This window comes from Dendrobates tinctorius, unplaced genomic scaffold (assembly GCF_039654945.1).
Source record: "Dendrobates tinctorius isolate UK_male_01 unplaced genomic scaffold, ASM3965494v1 ptg000114l, whole genome shotgun sequence".
In the NCBI taxonomy this organism is placed as follows: Eukaryota; Metazoa; Chordata; class Amphibia; order Anura; family Dendrobatidae; genus Dendrobates; species Dendrobates tinctorius.
Genome location: NW_027361782.1, coordinates 26,386,006 through 26,408,052, shown reverse-complemented (window position 1 = coordinate 26,408,052; position 22,047 = coordinate 26,386,006). Strand labels below are relative to the sequence as shown.

General features: G+C 49.1%; 1 protein-coding gene across 1 annotated transcript in view; it reads left to right on the top strand.

The window, feature by feature from the left end:
- The window catches only part of LOC141101083 (sodium/hydrogen exchanger 2-like), a 153,411-nt gene that overhangs the window by 65,023 nt on the left and 66,341 nt on the right, over window positions 1–22,047 (top strand). Inside the window, exons 3-6 of the mRNA XM_073589917.1 lie at window positions 6,830–7,080; window positions 7,185–7,402; window positions 8,440–8,636; window positions 14,032–14,121. Coding sequence (XP_073446018.1) covers window positions 6,830–7,080; window positions 7,185–7,402; window positions 8,440–8,636; window positions 14,032–14,121 — 756 coding nt within the window. The remainder of the gene's footprint in view (window positions 1–6,829; window positions 7,081–7,184; window positions 7,403–8,439; window positions 8,637–14,031; window positions 14,122–22,047) is intronic.

The following is a 22,047-nucleotide window of genomic DNA, read 5'->3' as shown; positions in this document are numbered from 1 at the left end:
GTTGCTGGGGTTACAGTTGCATCTTTCCCCGGTCCCTATGAAAAGAGTAAAGTAGTACTCAGAGCAATGTAGCCTGCACCGTGTATCTGGGTAATGTATGGCACTGTATTAACTATTTTTGTCCTGTATCCATTACAGTAAATAAGTGCAATATATAGCAGATTATAAGCAGTGAGGGCACTGATTATCTGGGCACTGTATACAATAAGTGGATGTATACAGTTGTGTGTGGGGATATGATTATCTGGGCCATGTATATAATAAGTGGATGTATACAGTGGTGTTGTGGGCACTGATTATGTGGGCACTGTATACAATTAGGGATGAGCTTTCCGATATTGAAATATCGGAAATCGGCCCAATATTGGAATTCCGATTTCCGATTCCGATATTTTTTTCACATCGGAAATCCCATAATCCTTCAGCCTCTGAGCGCTCCGTGGAGCCAATCAGGAGCTGAAGAATTGATGACAACATTGTGTAACTCCCCTAAGCTTGGTAGGAGGCGTCCAAACGTGCTACGCCTGCCATTTTAGCCTCACTCTACTGTGAAAGCAGATAGGGATAGGTTGCTGTTGGAGATAGGGAGAGATCTCGGATCTAATAGCAATAGAAATTGTTTTTCAGCGACTGTAGCAGCCCCTGTGTGTTACATAAGTAGTCTTTTTCCTCACTGACCCCGCTCAGTTTCATTTTTTGTGCTGTGCAGGCTCTCAGTGAGGTGCTTAGTGAGACAGTGCAGAGCACATTCACTGCAGCTGCTGCAGCTCCTCTTGCTGCAGCACTGTGTGGTGTGTGTCTCACTGCCTTTTCTTTTCATCCCTTAAATCCTCTTCCCCTATTTTATCCTAAAAGTTAAACACTATATAGGGATTGTGCTGTGAGGGACCCAAACAACCTCTGTGGCTGGTGCCACACAGCACCTGGCCCAGTCCCGGAGAATCCTTTTTGTTTGGTATCACAGCAGTGTCATTTACTGCGCTGTGACATCCGACCATAACGTGTACACCAATACCACAAACACACGTTACTCTTTGTGTAGGCCACACTAGATTCAAATAAAGTGTAGCAGACACACCATCATCATACAGTGCCACTAGTGTTTCTTATACCTGTTTGTAGTCCTACAGGAATAAGCACACTAATTCCTATTATTTACTTTCTTGCCGTTCTGAATCCATCAATAGAGATGAAGAAGGCAGGGAGTAAGGGACGTCCCCGCGGCGGCCGAGGAAGAGGTGCATCAGCAGCTAGACATGGTGCACATCCAGAGCAAGCAGCAGGCCCAAGTCACTCAGCACCTACTTTCACCCGGCAGCAGTCATTTATGCGCAGCTTGTTAGGAGCGCAGGGCCATAGGCTGATAAGAGAGGATCAAGTAGAAACCGTTGTTGGTTGGATGACAGCTGAGGAATCCACCTCAATGAGCGCAGCATCCTCCTAGGACCTCTCCACCACATCGGGTCAGGCCACTGAAGAGCAGCACCCATCTGCTTCTTCACCACCCACTAAATTGCCCAGACATTCAGAGGGCCAGGAGCCAACCTTAATCCTCTTCTCAGAATCTGTTGGCTTGGAATCTGTGTGCCATCCAGACAGCACTCCTGCAGCTGAAGAAGAGGTAGTGTGCACAAATGCGCAACCACTGTGTCCATCTGAGGAAGAAGTGGAGGGTGGGCCAGTTCCCACAGTGACCAGACCCCAGTCAGCAGATGATGATGAAACTCAGCTGTAAGTTTCTGCTGACGAAAGTGTATTGGATGACGAGGTCCTTGACCCATCATGGCATGCTGAGGGGCAGCAAGCAAGTGGGGATAGCTCAGAGGAAGAGCTTGCAGGTGTGGCGCAGCGTGGCCATCCACGTGGGAGAGGAAGAGGGAAAAATTGGTTGTCGGCTCCCTCAACTTCAGCACCCGTTAGGAGCAGGGCTCTTTTAAAGGGGTGCGCCCAAGAGTTGTGGTGCTTGGCCTTTTTCGACCAAGTTGCAGATGACGTTACAGTAGTCAGATGCAAGCTTTGTCGACAAACTGTGCGGAGAGGGAAGAACGTCAGCAACCTTAATACCACCAATATGTTGACGCATGTCAGGAAGAGGGACCCTGTGGAGTGGCAGCATCACACCCAAGATGATTCGCCACCTGCAGCTGGTTCCCCACCTTCCACCTCTTCAGCCACAGCAGCCACCTATTACTCCAGCTCGCAAACAGCTGCTCCCGCTTCCTCGCCAGAATGCCAGGGTGCATCTGCAGGCAGTGTTGTACAGCGGCACACTGTCTGTACTTCATCAGCATCAGCATCCCAATCGCTGGCATCCTCACACTCCCAATCCAGTGTGCAGCCATCTGTCACATAGGTGTGAGAGAAAAGGCGCCCGTACTCGGCAAACCACCCATGAGCACAGTGCATGAATTCTCGCATTGCCAAATTGCTTGCAGTGGAAATGCTACCATTCTGGCTGGTGAGCAAGCCAGCCTTTATCCATATGTTGGGGTTTGCAATCCCACAATACAGCGTTCCCAGCCGCTTCTACTTCAGCAGGCAAGTCGTCCCCGCCCTGCAACAGCATGTGGAGCATAAAATTAAGCATGCGCTACAAAATGCAGTTAGTAGCAAGGTCCACCTGACCACCGACGCATGGACCAGTCAGCATGGCCAGGGATGCTACATTTCCATCACCGCCCATTGGGTAAATGTAGTTGAGCCTGGAACTGAAGTAGACAGTGCAAGTGCGCGGGTCCTGCCAACTCCACGGATTGCAGGCCTCTCCTCCGTACAAATTGACGACTCCTCATACTCCTCGTCAGACTCGCTTGCACCCAGACGTACCACAACAACCGATTTCAGCACTGCATCGGCCAAACATCAACAGGCCATGTTGAAATTGGTTTATCTGGGTGATGTTAGCAACACCGCAACCGAGCTGTGGAACACGCTGAAGGAGCAGAGCGAAATGTGACTTGCGCCGCTCAACCTCCAGCCAGGTATGGTGGTGTGTGACAACGGCCGAAACCTGGTCTCGGCTCTGGGCCTAGGTGGTCTGACTCACATTCCATGCCTTGCCCATGTCCTAAACTTGGTGGTGCAGAGTTTCTTTAGGAACTATCCTGACCTTGAGGAGCTGCTGCACAAAGTCAGTTATGAGTGCTCTCATTTGCGGCGTTCAAGCATGGCTGCATCGCGCCTTTCAGCCATGCAGCGCAGATTGGGCCTGCCCGAGCACCGCATCATTGTTGACCTCCCCACCAGGTGGAATTCGACTTTGCATATGCTGCGGAGGTTGTGTGAGCAGCAACTTGCAATTATGGAGTTGCAGCTGCAGCAGGCGCAAAGTAGGCGACACACATCTCAGCCCTCCCACTTTACAACCACAGAGTGGGCATCCATGAAGGACATATGCACCATTTTGAAGTGCTTCGAGGACTCCACTCTGATGGTGAGCGTGGATGCTGCCTTACTCAGCCTGACTATTCCCCTTATATGCCTTATAGAATCATCACTTAAAGGACTAAGGGATGAGGTTTCTCTGGAGGAGGAGGAGTATGATGAGACACTTGCACCAACCAGGCAATCTTCATCGGCCCGGTTGGTACAAAGCTCTGTGGGTGCCTCAAAAAGGTCCAGGCAGGACACAGCAAGCGAGGAGGATGAGGAGGACTATGAGGATGAGCCAGAGGAGGAAATTACACAGCGCTCTACTAGTTGTCACCAGATAGAGCGTGGATGGGGTGATGCAGACCAGCCAGAGCACATTCCTCCAGCTGGTGACAGTGATGCATGGCCAGTTGGCAGCCTTCAGCACATGAGTGACTTCATGCTGCAGTGTCTGAGAAACGACCCACCCGTGGCTCGTATTCTCCACACAAATGACTACTGGGTGGCCACCCTCTTAGATCCACGTTACCGGGACAGCCTTCAAAGCCTAATTACACCGTTGAACCGGGTGTGTAAAATGCAGGAGTACCAAGATGCACTGGTTAATTCACTCATGTACTCTTTTCCACTGCATAGCAGTGATGCGCGTGCACTAGCAGGCACCTCAGTGCGTCCTGGGCCCAGCGGAATCCGTTCAGAAGCCGGTAGCAGAAGCAGTACATCTGCTACTGACAGGTTCAGTATACCCAACCTGTTCCAATGGTTTCTGAACCCGCAAACAGTTCGGGCACCATCAGCACAGACAGTGCAATGCACTAGGAGGCAACGTTACCGTGACATGGTGGCACAATACCTCTCCACCCCTGTCAGTGTGCTTCAGGATGGATCTGCCCCCTTCAAGTTTTGGGTCTCCAAGTTGGATACATGGCCCGAGCTTAGCCAGTATGCCTTGGAGGTCCTGGCTTGTCCTGGTGCCAGTGTGATTTCTGAGCGTTTCTTTAGTGCAGCTGGCAATGTACTAACAGACCAACGTACCAGACTATCCGCTGCAAATGTGGACCAGCTTACATTCCTAAAAATGAGCCAGGCCTGGATTTCTGGTGACTTTTGCTGCCCTGGGCCAGATTAGACAGGTTACATGTATGGTTGGTGGCAGTATGCATGCTCTGTCATGTGCCTATGTTGCACACAGCGTCATCTGTTATGTCAGTGCTCTGGCCTCTACTACCAACATCTAGCTCCTGGATCTGTGACTGACTCTTTCACCTCATACTGTTTTCCATGGGCTCTAATACCGCCAGCAAGTGCCCATTTCCGTGACTGCCACTTTCACAGCATGCTGTGTTTCTGGGCAACAGTAACGCCAGCTGTACCTCTTTAGACCAAAGTGGAAAAAAAGGACGACAGATGCCAAACACCTATAGGCAGAAGCACAAGAGGCGGGATCCAGCCACGCCGGTTGTTTCCTGGCAGTGAAGTGCGGACACAGGTGCCTCCCCTGAGGGGTAAACGGTTGTGTCCGCCGCACTGTTCCATGCCCCCGCCGTATATCATTCCGGCTCAGTTTGCTGTTATCCGTGGTGTCGGCAGTGTAGGTGCCCCCTACGTGGACTCCGGACCTGGCACTCAAGGCTGGTCTCGACAGTGCCAGTAGGCCCTCCTCCTCCCCTGCTGCGACTGCGGAGTAAAGAAGACTGTGTCTGGGTTGCGGGGGCAAATGTGGCTCTTGCACCTTCTGCCGAGAAGACATTACTCCGGTAGAAGACCCAAGACAGGAAGACAGATGCAGAAGACCCAAGACAAGAAGACAGATGGAGATGTCCCCAGACTCCTGTCTTTTTGCTCTTGAACTTGCGTCTTTGTGGGGGGTTTTTGGGCTTCTCGGCAGTGCTTTTGGCTTATGTCACTACTACATTGTGGTATCCGGGCTACAGTAATGTCAGCTGTTGCCCAGTACAGCCACTGGCACTTTTACCTTCTGCTGCTTATCTGGGTTCCAGTAACGTCAGCTGGTTCTCAGTAGAGTCAATGGCTTAGGTCCCTCCTTTGTGGTATCCGAGTTCCAGTAACGTCTGCTGGTCCTTGGTAGTGCATTCTGGCACAGGTTACCTCCTGCTTAGTTATCAGCCTCCGGTAAGGTCAGCTGGTGCCCGTTAGTTCCATTGGCTCTTATGCTGATTTCTGCTGCCTATACGGGTTCCAGACTCACCAGCTGGTTCTCTCAAGTTCCTGTGCCTACTGTTACTTCTGCGTATTTCCTCTGGGTTTGGGACATTCTGCGACCAGTCAATAGCAGGATAACCATAGACAGAGGTTTAGGAAGCAGTAGGAGCAGATGTACATGAACCAAAAGCAGAATATCAATATGCAGAATTACTGAATAACAGTAATATAATCAGCAGAAGAAGACTAAGCATGGTTTAAAGGGAGTGTATCCGTTCCTCCACGTGGTGCTCCTGGAAACTCCCTGCAAAGCAAGGTGAGCTGAACGCGGACACGTCAGTCAAAGGGCATATTGACACCCCCACCGGCAGTTTTAATTTAATAATGTAAAATCACTAACCCTAACTATCCCTAACCCCTAACCCTTACCCTACTAACTATAAACCCTAACCCTACCCCAACTAATCCTAACCCAAAGAAAAAACAACGCTGTTAAGATGTTTTCCTGCTACAGCTTTCGCTCTGTGCATTTTTCTAGCGATTTTTTTGCTCCTCTGCCTCTGCAAACTCCTTCCCCATTATCCTGAGGTGTTTCCCCTCCATTTTATCCATTATATAGCACTGTAGTGGTCATTTTGTAATTCCGATTTTTTTCTCCCATTGACTTGCATTGATATCGGAAATTCCGATATCCAATATTTTTTCAATATCGGAAATCGGAATTCCAATACGATATCGGGCAATATCGCTCATCCCTATATACAATAAGTGGATGTGTATAGTTGTGTGGTGGGCAATAGTGATGAGTGAGTATACTCGTTGCTAAGGTTTTTCCGAGCATGCTCAGGTGTCCTCCGAGTATTTTGGCATGCTCGAAGATTTAGTTTTTGTCGACGTAGCTGCATTATTTGCGGCTGTTAGATAGCCTGAATACATGTGGGGATTTCCTAACAAACAGGCATTCCACACATGTATTAAGGCTGGCTTGCAACTGCAAATCATGCAGCTGCGTCGACAAAAACTAAATCTCTGAGCACGCCAAAATACTTGGAGGACACCCGAGCATGCTCGGGAAAACCTGAGCAACTAGTATACTCGCTCATCACTCGTGGACACTGATTATTTGGACACTATATAATAAGTGGAAGTATATAGTTGTGTGGTGGTCTCTGATTATCTGGACACTGTTTATAATAAGTGGATGTATATAGTGATGTGGTGGTCACTGATTATCTGTGCACTGTGTAGCACCATTATACAAATTCATAAACATGTGTGTTACATTTTTCTTTAGGTCCTGTATAAACTTTTCAAAGCCTTCGATGGCATGAAGGACATCCTGCCAAGCGACATCTTTATTGGAATTGGCAATATCTTTGTGGTTGGCATCGGCGGGACTCTGATTGGCCTGATATTTGGGCTTTTGGCGGCCTTTACGACACGGTTTACGGAGCACATCCGCGTTATCGAGCCACTGTTTGTCTTTCTGTACAGCTATCTGGCTTATCTGACTGCGGAAATTTTCCATATGTCAGGGATTATGGCGTAAGTCTGGCGGCTGTGGCGGGGGATGATTTGGGCACACGGGGGCTTCTGCCCTGATCTGAGAACAGAATTCTGATATTCTGCTTACCCTTACTCATCCGCAGGATCATCTCGTGCTCCATGAGTATGAAGCGCTACGTGGAGGAGAACATCTCACATAAATCGTACACAACAGTGAAGTATTTCATGAAGATGTGGAGCAGCGTCAGTGAGACACTCATCTTCTTTTTCCTTGGATTCTACACTGTGAACAGCGATCACAAGTGCAGCTGGCCCTTTATCCTCCTCACCATCGTCTTCTGCTTGTTCTGGCGTGCGTCAGGTATGAGGTCGACTCCAAATTTGGGAGGGGAGACTTTATTGAAGCATCATCCAAGACATGGCATGATCAGAGGTGCAGTGATGCCCCTAAAAGTCCCTCGCAGGAGGGCGTTTACTGTTGTGTACTTTATATCGATCTTCGGCCAAAATAGTGGTTCAATGTCAGCAGAAAAGGCCACTTGTACAAAAGCTGCAATTTGTGCTCCAGATTGTGCCATAATGAGCGTTGTAGTCCTGATAAGTGTGCTATCACAGGAGTTGTAGTCCTGATGATGGTGCTATTATAGGGGTTGTAGTCCTGATGAGTGTGTTATTATGGGAGTTGTAGTCCTGATAATTGTGCCAGCACAGGGGTTGTAGTCCTGATGATTGTGCTATTATAGGGGTTGTAGTCCTGATGAATGTGTTATTATGGGAGTTGTAGTCCTGATAATTGTGCCAGCACAGGGGTTGTAGTCCTGATGATTGTCCTATTATAGGGGTTGTAGTCCTGATGAATGTGTTATTATGAGTGTTGTAGTCCTGATGACTGCCCTATTATGGGAGTTGTAGTCCTGATGATTGTGTTGTTATGGGAGTTGTAGTTCTGATGATTGTGTAATTTTAGGGATTGTAGTCCTGATGATTGCCCTATTATGGGAGTTGCAATCCTGATGATTGTGTTATTATGGGAGTTGTAGTCCTGATGATTGTGTAATTATAGGGGTTGCAGTCCTGTTGATTGTGTTATTATAGGGGTGGTAGTCCTCCTGATGATTGTCCTACTTTAGGAGTTGTAGTACTGTTGACTGTGTTATTATAGCGGTTGTAGTCCTGATGATTTTGCTATTATAGAGGTTGTAGACCTCCTGATGACTGCCCTATTATGGGAGTTGTAGTCCTGATGATTTTGCTATTATAGGGGATTTTGGCTGGATGATTTTGTTATTATAAGGGTTGTAGTCCTCCTGATGATTTTGCTATTAGTGGGGTTGTAGTCCTCCTGATGATTGTCATATTATGGGAGTTGTAGTCCTCCTGATGATTGTGTTATTATAGGTGTTGTAGTCCTGACGAGCATTTTGAACAAGTTCTGCCTGAACGTCATCTCCAAGAAGGATCAGTTCATAATCGCCTATGGCGGACTTCGCGGGGCCATCTGTTTCTCAATGGTCTTTCTTCTCCCCGATATGACACCAAGGCATCTGTTTATTGCGACCACCAGCGCAGTCATCCTCTTCACGGTCTTTGTCCAGGTCAGTCCTTGGCAGATGTCATGACGTCCATTTATTAGATTAAATGACGGTGGCGGAGGATCCTGCAGAGGAAGCTCCGCCTCATTCAGTGTGATTAACTCAGGCCCCTCCCACAAAGAGCATTCACTTTTTTACTGTAACGGGGTCTACCAAGCTGGAGTACCTCTTTCAGTACCACCTCGTGTTTTCGGAGGTCCGCTCTGCGTTGGCTGGAGTCTGAATGAATGACTCTGGCTGGAATTCCTTGGTTACATGGGCGCATATAAAAGATCACTGCTTCTCCACGTATTTCCAGTCTGACACCACTTTACTCACAGGACACAGAATATATCACACAGATACAGAGGGCAGGCCAATAGAAAAGCGGCAGGCCAGACATGCATTACAAAAGCCGCAGGTGGCCGGAGCCTGCCGATGTTTACTGTGGGAATTACAAAGGTGGGGGGAAGGCGGACAAAAGGAGAATATCGTGTCCCCTCTGCCCAGGGGCGCAGCCTGTGGGTTGATGCATTAGGGACATGCATCTCACATAGAACCTATTATACATACATATAGCTGCACAACATATTCTGGGTGCTGAGTGGTTCTGTAACACGTAACACGGCTCCCCTTTTCAGCGACGCGATCGGCATACACAGTCTGATCCTCAACGGATCGGTTTGGGGATGACCGAAGTTTATAGGGTTGGTACAAGTTCCGTTTGTCGACTTAGTCCATCGGCGTTACCGTTTTGTTTGCCGGGTCAGTGGTGGATGGTGAAGTCCAGAGGTTGTAGGGCTAAACTCCACCGCAGCAATCTGGCGTTGTCTCTGAAGACCCGATTAAAACAGACTAGGGGATTATGGTCCGTTAGGAGGGAAAACTGTCGTCCATACAAATATGGTTGCAACTTCTTGAGTGCCCATACTACCACCAGGCACTCCTTCCTGATGACCGCATAGCTTACTTCACGGGGCAGTAGTTTCCGACTCAGGTAAGCTACCGGGTGTTCTTGGCCGTCCAGCCCGACTTGGCTCAGTACTGCCCCCAATCCAAACATAGAAGCGTCTGTGTGAACCAGGAAACGTTTAGTTGGATCGGGTGCGGCCAATACAGGGGTATTGGTGAGGGCGTCCTTTAGTTGGTGGAAGGCTTCCTCACACTCTGAGGTCCAGGTTACCTGGCGGGGTTGGTTCTTACGGGTCAGATCAGTGAGGGGCTTGGATACCCTGCTGTAATTGGGAACGAATTTCCTGTAATACCCCGCTGTCCCTAGAAACGCCATGACCTGGATTTTAGTGCGTGGGATGGGCCATTTGGCTATGGCCTCAACCTTGGCTGGTTCTGGTCGCTGTTTCCCACTTCCCACCCAATGCCCTAAATACTGAACCTCTGCTTTGCCCACGTGACACTTGTTTGGGTTCAGGGTGATTCCGGCCTGGTGGATCCTGTCCAATACTGTCTCTCCCGGGGGCCTAGGTCTTCACCCAAGTGTACCTGGTCCCATGTTTTAAACTGAGTCCTTTCCCCTAAGACATCCGGCAAGGGAAGTCCGGCTATATCCTCTGCTTCAGGTGCACAGATGACCACTACCTCTTCAGGGCACTCCCGGTAGGGCTTCAGCATATTCACGTGGAACATGCGGATAACCCTGGTGTCGTCACAATCGGCGACATTATAGGTTGTGTCGGCTATTTTCCCCACTACCTGGTAGGGCCCCTGCCATGCAGCTTGAAACTTATTCTGCTTAGTGGGCTCTAACACCAGGACCTTCTGTCCTATTTCCAAAGTCCACTCTCGGCCCTCCGATTGTACCATACACGCTGGCGCCGCTGGGTCGCCTGCAGGTTGTCACGTACAAGCTGGGACAGCTCCTGTAGGCGGTCCCGGAATTCCAGCACATAGGGTACAATAGGTACCCCTTCTATGAGGCCCTCCCCCTCCCAGTGTTCCAGCACTAAGTCTAGGGGTCCCCTTACCCGTCTCCCGTATACCAGCTCGAACGGGGAGAACCCCGTGGATTCTTGGGGCACATCCCGATAGGCAAACAGGAGGTGTGGCAAGAATTTCTCCCAGTCCCGGTAGGTCCTGGTAAAAGTCCCAATGAGCTGTTTTAATGTCCCATTAAAGCGTTCACACAACCCATTGGTTTGCGGGTGGTACGGGGCGCTTCTAATGGACTTTACACTGCACAGCTTCCACAGTTGGTTGGTCACCTCTGCTGTAAACTGGGTACCCTGGTCCGAGATAATCTCCCGGGGAAATCCAACCCGTGAGAAAACCTGGAGCAGGGCGGCCGCCACCGTCTCTGCCAGTATGTTAGGTAACACAACTGCCTCTGGATACCGTGTGGCATAATCTACCACTGTCAATATATACTTTTTCCCTGACGGACTGGGTTTGGCTAACGGCCCTATCAGATCGACCTCTACTCGGCTAAATGGTTCCTCCACAATGGGGAGGGGGCGTAATTTGGCCTTGCATCGATCCCCCCTCTTGCCAATGCGCTGACAACTGTCACAGGTCTGGCAGTACTGACGAACATCATAGGTCACCCCCGGCCAAAGAAGTTTTGTGTCAGACGATGCCTGGTGCGACTGACGCCGAAGTGCCCGGCCAAGGGTATATCATGAGAGATTCGCAGTAACTCCTGCCTATACTTCTTGGGAACTACCAGCTGTTGTTTTATAGTGGGGCTCGTCCCTGTGTGGTGCTGCTCTGTGATCCGGTAGAGGAGTCCCTGCTTCCATACAAACTGTTCCCCTTCCAGTACTCCTCTCCCCTCCTGTGCCTTCCCACGATATCCCTCTAATGAACGATCCTCAAGTAACTCCCTCTTAAATTCCTCTGGGGTGGCCCAAGAAATGTGTCTGGCTATGGGAATATGTGTAGGGCTGGGATGTCTTACCTGAGCCTCCTCTGAGTGTGATTCCGCCTCCGCAGCTCGAGCTTGTCTCCGGGTGGTCACAGGATAGGTCTCAGCCAGAGTGGCCACTGAGAATGCAGACAACATGGGCCCCAAGTCATTTCCCAGCAAGACGTCTGCAGGCAAATCCTCCATCAAGCCGATCTCAACAAGGCCATCCCCGACTCCCCAGTTCATGTGAATCCTGGCAGTGGGCAGTCGATGCATAGCTCCCCCTGCTACACGGACTGCCACTGTCCGGTCCGTCTTCTCTGGGTCCAGGACGAGATGAGGCTTCACAAGGGTCAAAGTTGCCCCAGAATCTCTTAGTCCCTGCATACGTTTCCCATTAACCCACACGACCTGTCGATGCTGTTGTCGATTATCTGCCCGGGCTGCCTGCACGGGATCTACTTCATGCAGCACTTCCTCCATCTCTTCCACCCCTTGGTTAGTCATAGCCCCCAATGCCGGGTCAGCTTCGCCTTGGTAGCAGTGTACAGCAGCCCGGCTGAAGGTAGCTGTTCCCGCCTTTGGCCACTGGGTATGCTGAGTCCGGTTGGGACATTGTCTTTGCAGGTGGCCCAGCTGACGACAGGTGTGGCATCGCGCCCCAGGGGGACTGTGGTAGGCCGGGCTTCTAGCTGGTCCCCCTACAAACTTTGGTTGTTTGGGGCCCTCCAGGTCCTTGGGCGGGTACCTAGTGACCACCTTTGATCCGGACAACTGCGGCCTCCTGGCATCATGATGTTCATCGGCCATACGAGCGGCTTCCTCAAGAGTCGTTGGCCGCCTGTCCCGAAGCCATTCCTGTGTCTCGGGGTTTAGTCCATTAAAAAATCGTTCTAACAGGAAGAGCTGGAGGACGTCCTCCTTAGTGGTTGCTTGGCTCCCTTGTACCCACTGTAGCAGTGACCGCCGTAATTTACAGGCCCATTCAGCGTGGGTATCAGTTATACGTTTTATACGTCCGCGGAACTTTTGGCGGTAGGTCTCTGGTGTCAGCGCATACTGGGCCAAGATCACTTCTTTGATCCGGTCATAGTCCATACAGTCCTCATCAGGTACCGTGCGATAGGCATCCGCTGCCCAGCCTGTCAGCTTGCTGGCCAGAATCTGAACCCGTTCCTCTGGCTTCACTTGATGAAGGGCACACTGCCGCTCAAAGTCCTGCAGAAAGCCATCAATGTCTTCCTCTGCCTCCCCCAACTGTCGGAAGGCATTATACTGGATCTTTTTGTGGCTTACTGTTGAAGGTACCTGGTCGAAGGCCGGAGCTCCCCCTGCTCGCTGACTCTCCTCTCTCTGCCATCTCCATCTTAGCCAGCTCCACTTTGGTCCGCTCTGCCATCTCCATCTTGGCTAGCTCTATCCTGGTCCGCTCGGCCATCTTTTCCTTCAGATCAGTACGCACATCAGCCATCACCTCTCGTATGATCTCTACTGCTGGGTTTAGGCCATAGAACGCCAGTCTGTTCTTTACCTCCCTCTGCAATTCGGTCTCCTCCACATTCACATTGGGGGGGCGCTGCACTGTCGTGTTCCATGATGGCTGCTATCAAATCCACTTTTGTTTTGTTGCTGGCGATCAACCCTCGGGCTTCCACCAGATCTTTTAATGTAGTCCTCTTTAACTTCTGGTAGTTATTTTCCATTCATTCCTTTCCTCCTGTAGAAGGAGTATCATATCCCGCTGTCTGCCACCGGTGTAACGGGGTCCACCAAGCTGGAGTATCTCTTTCAGTACCACCCCGTGTTTTCGGAGGTTCGCTCTGCGTTGGCTGGAGTCTGAATGAATGACGCTGGCTGGAATTCCTTGGTTACATGGGCGCATATAAAACATCACTGCATCTCCACGTATTTCCAGTCTGACAACACTTTGCTCACAGGACACAGAATATATCGCACAGATACAGAGGGCAGGCCAATAGAAAAGCGGCAGGCCAGACATGCATTACAAAAGCCGCAGGTGGCCGGAGCCTGCCGATGTTTACTGTGGGAATTAAAAAGGTGGGGGGAGCGCAGACAAAAGGAAAATATTGTGTCCCCTCTGCCCAGGGGCACAGCCTGTGGGCTAATGCATTAGGGACATGCATCTCACATAGAACCTATTATACATACATATAACTGCACAACATATTCTGGGTGCTGAGTGGTTCTGTAACACGTAACATTTACATTCTGCAGAGATTATGGCTCATGGATGTGCTGGTTATGGGTGATTAATGCTACTAATACCTGTAAGATGAGCCTCAGGGAGGGAATTTTGGAAAGTGGGTTACCATTTATAATCCCACGGGGCGGTCACTCAGCTTTTCCAGTCTGCTGAATACAAATCTTCATTGCATGAATATGCGAAATATGACAATGTAACTAAACAGCCGCTCCCTTCTTGGGTCTGAGGCAGTTGGGTCAGCACCTCTACATTGCATACATTGCTTCTTTGTGAGTCTGAATATTTTCTACTTCTCTTCCCTATTACTTTGCATTGTTACCTGCTGCTTCACTCAGGGAATGACCATCCGGCCTTTGGTGGAGCTACTGGAGGTGAAGAAACGGAACAAGACAACATCCACCGTGAGCGAGCAGGTCAACATCCGGGTAAGTGACGCTGACACACTGTAATGATAATCTGGGCATAGAGAAAAGTCATTGTAAAAATGAGAACCAACCAGGGCCAGTGTTAGGCAAAGTATGGCCCAGGGCAAAAAAAGTAAGAGTGGGGTCCAAAATTCTGCACTCAGGCTATGATATTACCAGTACATCCTCCAGCCCATAGACTTCAATGGAAGTCTTCAAACAGAGGCTGGACAGACATCTAACTGGGATGATTTAGCGAATCCTGCTTTGAGCAGGGGGTTGGACCAGATGGCCCAGGAGGTCCCTTCCAACTCTACGATTCTATGATTCTATGATTCTATGATTCTATGACTGTCTAATAAGACACGTGGATGATACCTGGCAATCATTGGTACCACCGGGTATGTGTAGATCGGAGTCCAAAAAATAGAAGCGCAAAGCACCAAATACTAACATCACTGGGGAAATAAGATCTCTAGGGCCAGGAGGGAAAGCAGCAGTGGTGCTTGGTATATACATATAGACCAGGGATGGAAAACTTCAATACATCGAGGATAAAATTAAAAACTTGGATAAAGTCGTGGGCCAATTTATTTATAAGAAAAAATGTGGAAAACTGAAGGGGGCATCCGGAACTTTGTAAAAAACAAAATATGTACCTAAAGCACTAACAGGCAGATAATTACAACTTACCTTCCTGTTGTGTTCGGCGCCGATCTTCCCCAACAGAGAGCGGACACGGACCCTCCTTCCGGGGAACTATGCAGCCTTTACAAAGTAATTTTCCTCCTATTGAAGCCCCTAGATTGCCCTTTCATTGCCCCCCATAAAGTAATTGCCAACAAAAATGCCCCCCCAAACACAGTATATTACCCCACAATGAATTCTTCCATAGTAAACTCCACACACACGGATGACCCTATTGTACCCCACCTCAACTCCCCTGGCAAAGCATGGTGACAACAGATTTGGACTGCGGGCCAGAGTTTGACACGTATGATATGGACTAAAGTATAATAATATGAGCAAAGAAGTTACAGCTCTCACCAAGCCGCATAATAATCTTCCATTACTTCCAAAATAAGTGTGTATGACGGGACAGTGACATAGGATGGGACTGGGTATTTTTTATGCAGCTTGGCGAGTGGCGTAATTTCTTCTCTCTATTATTATGTGTAGATGTGACGTCACCTCCTGATGTAACAATGAGCGGCGCTGGACAAGCACTTTAGTTTAAGTCAAGTGTTTCATTTGAAGCAGTTCTCCGGTGAAAACACTTGATCATTTATCCACATGATGGGTGAAAACGTAATAAATCTTCAGGGGTCTAGTGGCGGGGGGGGGGTCCAACAACTGGGCCCCGTGGAAGAATGCACTTTCCCCCATTATTTGAGTGACTGCGTTTGCCTGTGAGGGACGTACAGGGCTGTAGTCGTGGCCACCAACATCTGCAACAGTGTGCCCTGGCCTCCCATCACATAAACATGCTGCCCATCACTCAGCATAGATGCAGCACCTTTCACAGCTCCATAAGGGTCCTCTGTACATTTCTGGAGAACTTCAGGATCCACTTTAGAAATTATGGAGTCACAGTCCAGTTCAATTTTAAACGGAGCAACTTTACTGAGACTTGTACACAGCATATTCATATTCTTTCCAGCATCATCATCATCAGGGTTCACAACATACAACTCCTCTTCTGTCCCTTTCCTTCTTTCTCCATCACTAAGCCCGCTTCCGGGGCGGACCGTGCAGAATGGTCCCACGGCATCTTCAGTGCCCAGCCACCCTCCAGTCGGGTGTTTCCTCAGCGATTTTGCCCCGGCTTTGAGGGCATCAGCCCACGAGATAAGCTGCCACATGTTAAGTGATGTGTCCATACTGCTTAGTCTACACTAGCAACTGCAGACCCACTTACACTGCGCTGCCAGTACTGCTGCTTTAAATCCCTCTGTAACAATCCAGGTCACGGATACTGTATGCTGGGCCTTTGGCTTGAGCTGAACGTTGCATGACACGGTGTTGCCTAGGGCTAGCCAACCCTCCTGAGCTAATGGGTGCCCTCACCCCGACTGACTCCTAACAGGAAGTCCTTCCTAACTTATCCCACTGTGCCCCTCCTATGTTTAACTATCTACACACTGGTTCCCTTATGCCTACTATGACTATGGTCTCTGTGCCCCTATCTAGTGGCCAATCTGAGGTAATACTCCCCTTTAGCTTTATACCCCCATTTAGTGGCCGACCCTGGGTAACTCACTTTCCCTAGCAGATACAAATAAATACAATGCAGTGGCAACAGACAATACTTTACATATGTACACTTAGCAACAAAGACTACGCATATATCAACATTACATCTCCTTACATGCCTCCAGTAGGCTACATGCCCAAAAATAATGCATGTCAGAGCACATTTGCTCTATCGGCACCATTATAGTCTATGTCCCTGTGAGGGAGGGACAGGGCCATAGTCATGACCGAGGCCAGCTCTTTAGTCGTGCCCTGACCTCCCATCGTATAAGAACAATGTCTATTACTCAGCATACCTGTGGCTTCACTGTCTGCTCTGTCAGGATCTCCTCTGCGTTTCTGAAGACTCCCTCTAGATGGATCTGCACAAATTGAGACACAGTCCATTTCAACTTTCAAATGAACACCTTTACTGGTTTCCTTATGCAGCACATCCATTTTCAACACAGCATTAACAACAGTTTCCATCATGCACATTTCTTCATCTTTCCCTGTACTCCTTTCCTTGTCATACAGCACGTACCCGGGTCAGACTGTATCATATGGTTCTTCAGCATCCTCCCTATACAGCTATGGTTAGGTGTTCCCTCATCTGTTTTGCCCCAGGCCACGAAGTCAGCTGCCACATGTTGAGCGACCTGCCCTTCTGCACTGTCTCTTGTAGTGACACAGTGTCCTCCCTGTCCAAACTCACTGCGCTTGGGGATTCCCTCAGCCGTTTTGCCCCGGATCTGAAGGCATCAGCCCATGCGATAAGTTGCCACATAATGAAGCAACCTGGGTCCCTGTATTCTCACGGTCTCTATCTTTAGCCTCTGTTCCAATACTGCTGTAGCTCGTTGCTGTTCTGGCCTGATGCCCTGGATGGCTGGGCTTTTCTCGTGAAAAGTTACAAGGTCACTGCTTCTATTCCGGGCTCTACAGCCTGTCCAGACGGTTGGGCACAATAACCTAACTGACTCTTAGAGGAAATTCTCGCTCCCTTAACTGCAGTTTGGGCACACTGACCCAACTGACTCTTAGAGGAAGATCTCGCTCCCTTTACTGCAGCAGACCCTTCCTATAGTTAAACTATGTACAATGTGTAAACTAACTAGAGACTGTCAGAACTCCATCTTGTAAACTACATGGGTACTGCACTTTTCCTATGTCAGAACTATTATACATAGCAAGACAAGAGTATTTACATTTATACAAATATAAGCATAGAGAATACTTACACTAAGGAAGGGAGTGGAGCACTGCATGATCACGGTACACCCCTTACATTTTCCCTCCCTTTTACTATGGTCATCCCTGACCATTCACCAGAACCTTTAATATTTTACAACAAATACTGCACGCAGAGAGGTCATATAGACAAATATATACAGTACTAGCTGAAGAGCCCAGCGTTGCCTGGGCACAGTAACCAACTGTCGATAGTTATAACAAATTATAATGATTATATTGCACATAAAAACATTTCACATCATATATTCATCACTACAGATTTGCAACACAAATTAACTAAACGATTACCCAAGTATTGATAGTATTTTATTTTCAACTCATTCAAGAGCCTTTTGATAAACAACATTTTTGGTTTTTCCTTTCGGTGCAAAGATGAACAGATTTTTGGCAGTTCCAACTCTTGAACAGACCACGTAAAGTTGACCATGAGAAAAGCATGGAGATTGCAAATCGATCCCTACTACTTTCAAGGACTGTCCCTGAGCATTGTTAATGGACATTGCAAATAGCAGTTGAACTGGAAACTGGAGCGTTTAAAATCAAAAAACAAATCAGATGGAATGAGTGGAATTCTTGGAATGAAAATGTCCTCTCCTTCGGCACATCCTGTTTCTGAGCTGTGTATCTAACCCTATCCTGTGTGATAATGTCTGCTGAGCTGTGTACCTAATCCTCTCCTGTGTGATACTTTCTGCTGAGCTGTGTATCTAATCCTATCCTGTGTGATACTTTCTGCCGAGCTGTGTATCTAATCCTATCCTGTGTGATACTGACTGCTGAGCAGTGTATCTAATCCTATCCTGTGTGATACCGTCTGCTGAGCTGTGTATCTAATCCTATCCTGTGTAATACCGTCTGCTGAGCCGTGTATCTAACCCTATCCTGTGTGATACTGACTGCTGAGCCGTGTAACTAATCCTATCATGTGTGTTACTGACTGCTCAGCCATGTATCTAATCCTATCCTGTGTGATACTGTCTGCTGAGCCGTGTATCTAATACTATTCTGTATGATACTGTGTGCTGAGCTGTGTATCTAATCCTATCCTGTGTGATACTGTCTGCTGAGTTAAAATTTCACTTCACAACATAGCATATGATGCTCTTGGGATCCAGACGTGTGATTGTGCAAAATTTTGTGGCTGTAGCTGCGACGGTGCAGATGTCAATCCCGGACATACACACATACATACATACACTTTTTCCCCATTATGTACCTAGGGGCAAAATTGTTTGGTGAATTGGAACGTGTGGGGTTAAAATTTCACCTCACAACGTAGCCTATGACGCTCTCGGGGTCCAGATGTGTGACTGTGCAAAATTTTGTGGCTGTAGCTGTGACAGTGCAGATGCCAATCCCGGACATACACACATACATACATGCAAACATACACACACACACACACATTCAGCTTTATATATTAGATATATATACTTATATACATTAACTCAACATGAGCCGAATCTGTTCACATAAGAGTCCGCGCTCTTGAAAATAAGTACCTGGATCACAGTCCTCCAGGATATATTCCCCTCAATACTGCAAATTTACAGTCCAGTTCATCAGAGGCAACATATTTACAGAAACGTGACCCCTCTGTTGGGTCAACAGTCTTTTGTGGAAAGCGTCCCCCTCCCTTTGCGTATAGTACAGTCCTGTGAGCCGTGTGCACGCTGCCTTGTCCAGAGGCGCAGTCTGTTGCTGCAGCCGCACCAGGTCCGTGTGTCCAAGGACCCATTACTTTCGTGAGTATAAAGGGGCCTGCTTTTCTGCAGGAAAGGTGCAATGGGCACAACAGCAAAAACAAAATAAGTTCACTCCTGGCCATACTGGCCTCGTTATTCCCTACTCTGGGAACGTTTCAGGGCTCCTTTGCCCACGGGAACACAGAACAGTCCCGCATTTTCATTTGGTGCAACAAGCACAACTTAGACGTACAATAACTCACAGTTCATCGGCACTCGTCCCGTGCCGCTTTGTCCATCCTGGGGCTCCATGCCCAAGTTTGGGCTGACAGTTCTGCAGCCGCAGACGGTGTTGGTTGCCAGGAGGTGGCTGAGGGATAGGGGACCGACTGTTCTCATCTCGGGCCCGCATACAGTTCTGAGCTGTCATCATCAGTGCACAGAGTCACTGCCACCGCATAATAGCCCCTGGGACAGTCCTCTTTGAAAAAGGAGACCTAGTCCCATTTCACTAGGGGTCTCCCAAACTTCACAGAGGCAGCGTTCATGTATATCTTGTTGTTAGTCCCTACCTCACTTATGAAGCAGTACCCCTGGTCAGTTTTGGTGTGGACCAATTGCCCGCGAGAGCAGTGCCCAGCCATAGCGCCTTCTACCTGTTGACGCAACTGGGCCCCAGATTTCCTTCTCCGGCTGTTTTTTCCCTTTTAATATCCCTTCAATCCAGGCTGCCTGCCTGGGAATGGGGAAGGGACCCTCCACCGCATGATGGAACCTGGACTCACCGAGGGCTGTTACATTACTGAATGTGGGCCTGGGCTTGGAGTTCTGGGACCGTGGGATGGACCAATCTTCTGGGGTGAGGGGCTGGACATTAGCTTCCGGAGTGAGGGGACGAGGCCTGGACCATCTCTAGGATCAGGGGCCGAGATTCACTCACCTTGTCCTGCTCCAGAACGCTGACCGCTCCCATTTCGGGACTGCTGTATCCTTCCACGGCTGCGGCTGCGCTCTTCGGTGCTTGCTGATAAAGGTCCGGCTCTGCTCCCATCTTCTCGGGTTCCTCCAGGGCGGTCGCTACTCTCAGCTCTCCATCCTCCAGTTCTGGATGAAATGGTTCCGGCTCCCGCCATAGTAGTTCCGGCCCGCGTTGCTGCAGATGTCCTGACTCCTGTTGATGCTGTGGTTCCCATGGACAGTGTTCCCGCTTGATCTTCTCTGTGGATTCCTCTGGCAGCCGCCGATCCCGCTCTACCGACGACACTGGAAACTGGTGAGTCAAGAATTCGTCCGCAACTCTTTTTAGCCATCTGGCTCGGATCTTCTCCTCTTCTTGCCGCCACCTCCACTCCACGTGGCCTACACGCCTGCAGTGTCGGGTGTACGAGTGCTCCATCGCTGCCGGTTCCGGATCACACAATGGTGCTGCGCAGCTGCACTCGGTGTTTCCTTCTGGACCCCACCTGTTCCAAGGTGGGGCCACCTCCGACCACTCCACCCATTTCCTTGCATTAGGTAGAGGAGGGCGAGGCCTTTTTCTCTCCATCCGCACCCACCAGGGGCGGACTAGAGGATGTAACCTGGCCTGTTTTGGCGCCAACTCGGCATCAGCACGCCTACGAAGCATGAGATCCAAGTCGTTGTTCTCTTTTTTGGGGCCATCCTCCGCCATATTCATGGCTGCCATCTTTGCCATCACCATGTCAGTCACATTCAAGGTTCTAGACAAGTAGAGTATATCAGTCACATTCGTATTTTCAGTAATATCCACAACATCTTCATTCTTACTCTTTCTGGTCACATCTGGGTTATCAGCATCCCCTTTCTTCACAGAGTCTCCACATTGCAAAGTAGCAGCATCCTGCCGACTACGCCAAGTGAGAGGGAGGAACAGGGCCATAGTCATGACTGAGGTCAGCTGTTTAGTCGTGCCCTGACCTCCCATCACATAAGAACAATGTCCATTACTCAGCATACCTTTGGCTTCACTTTGTGCAATGTCAGGGTCTCCTCTGCGTTTCTGAAGACTCCCTCTAGATGGATGATCCACACAAATTGAGACACAGTCCATTTCAACTTTCAAATGAACAACTTTACATGTTTCCTTACGCAGCACATCCATCTTCACCACAGCATTAACAACAGGTTCCATAATGAACATTTCTTCTTCTTTCTCTGTACTCCTTTCCTTGTCATACAGCACGTACCCGGGTTGGACCACATCATATAGTTCCTCAGCATCATCCTTGTCCAGCTGTGCTACGTCCAGATGGTTTGGGCACACTGGCCCGACTGACTTTTAGAGGAAGTCCTCCCTCCCTTAACAGCAGCTGACCCCTCCTATAGTTAAACTATGTACAATGTGTAAACTAACTAGAGACTGTTAGAACTCCATCTTGAGGACTACATGTGTACTGCATTTTCTCTATGTCAGAACTATTATACATAGCAAGACAAGTGTATTTACATTTATACAAGTATAAGCCTAGGGAATACTTACACTAAGGAAGGGAGTAGAGTATTACACGATCCCGGTACACCCCTTACAACCCCGTTAGCGCTTACGCCCAAATCCCAATTTGCGGGGGTCCGGGCTTTAGTCCCTGATGGAGCCACTGAACGGGTGCCGGAACGCAGTGTGAAAGCTCCCTTAGTTATCTCCCTGCCTCTTGTCCTGCTGAGTACTGTGCTGTGTGGCATTATCTGTGGCTCCATCGCAGCAGCAGAGGTCGGGAGCACATTGGTCACCTCAGCAGATCCCGAGGCTGTAGAGATG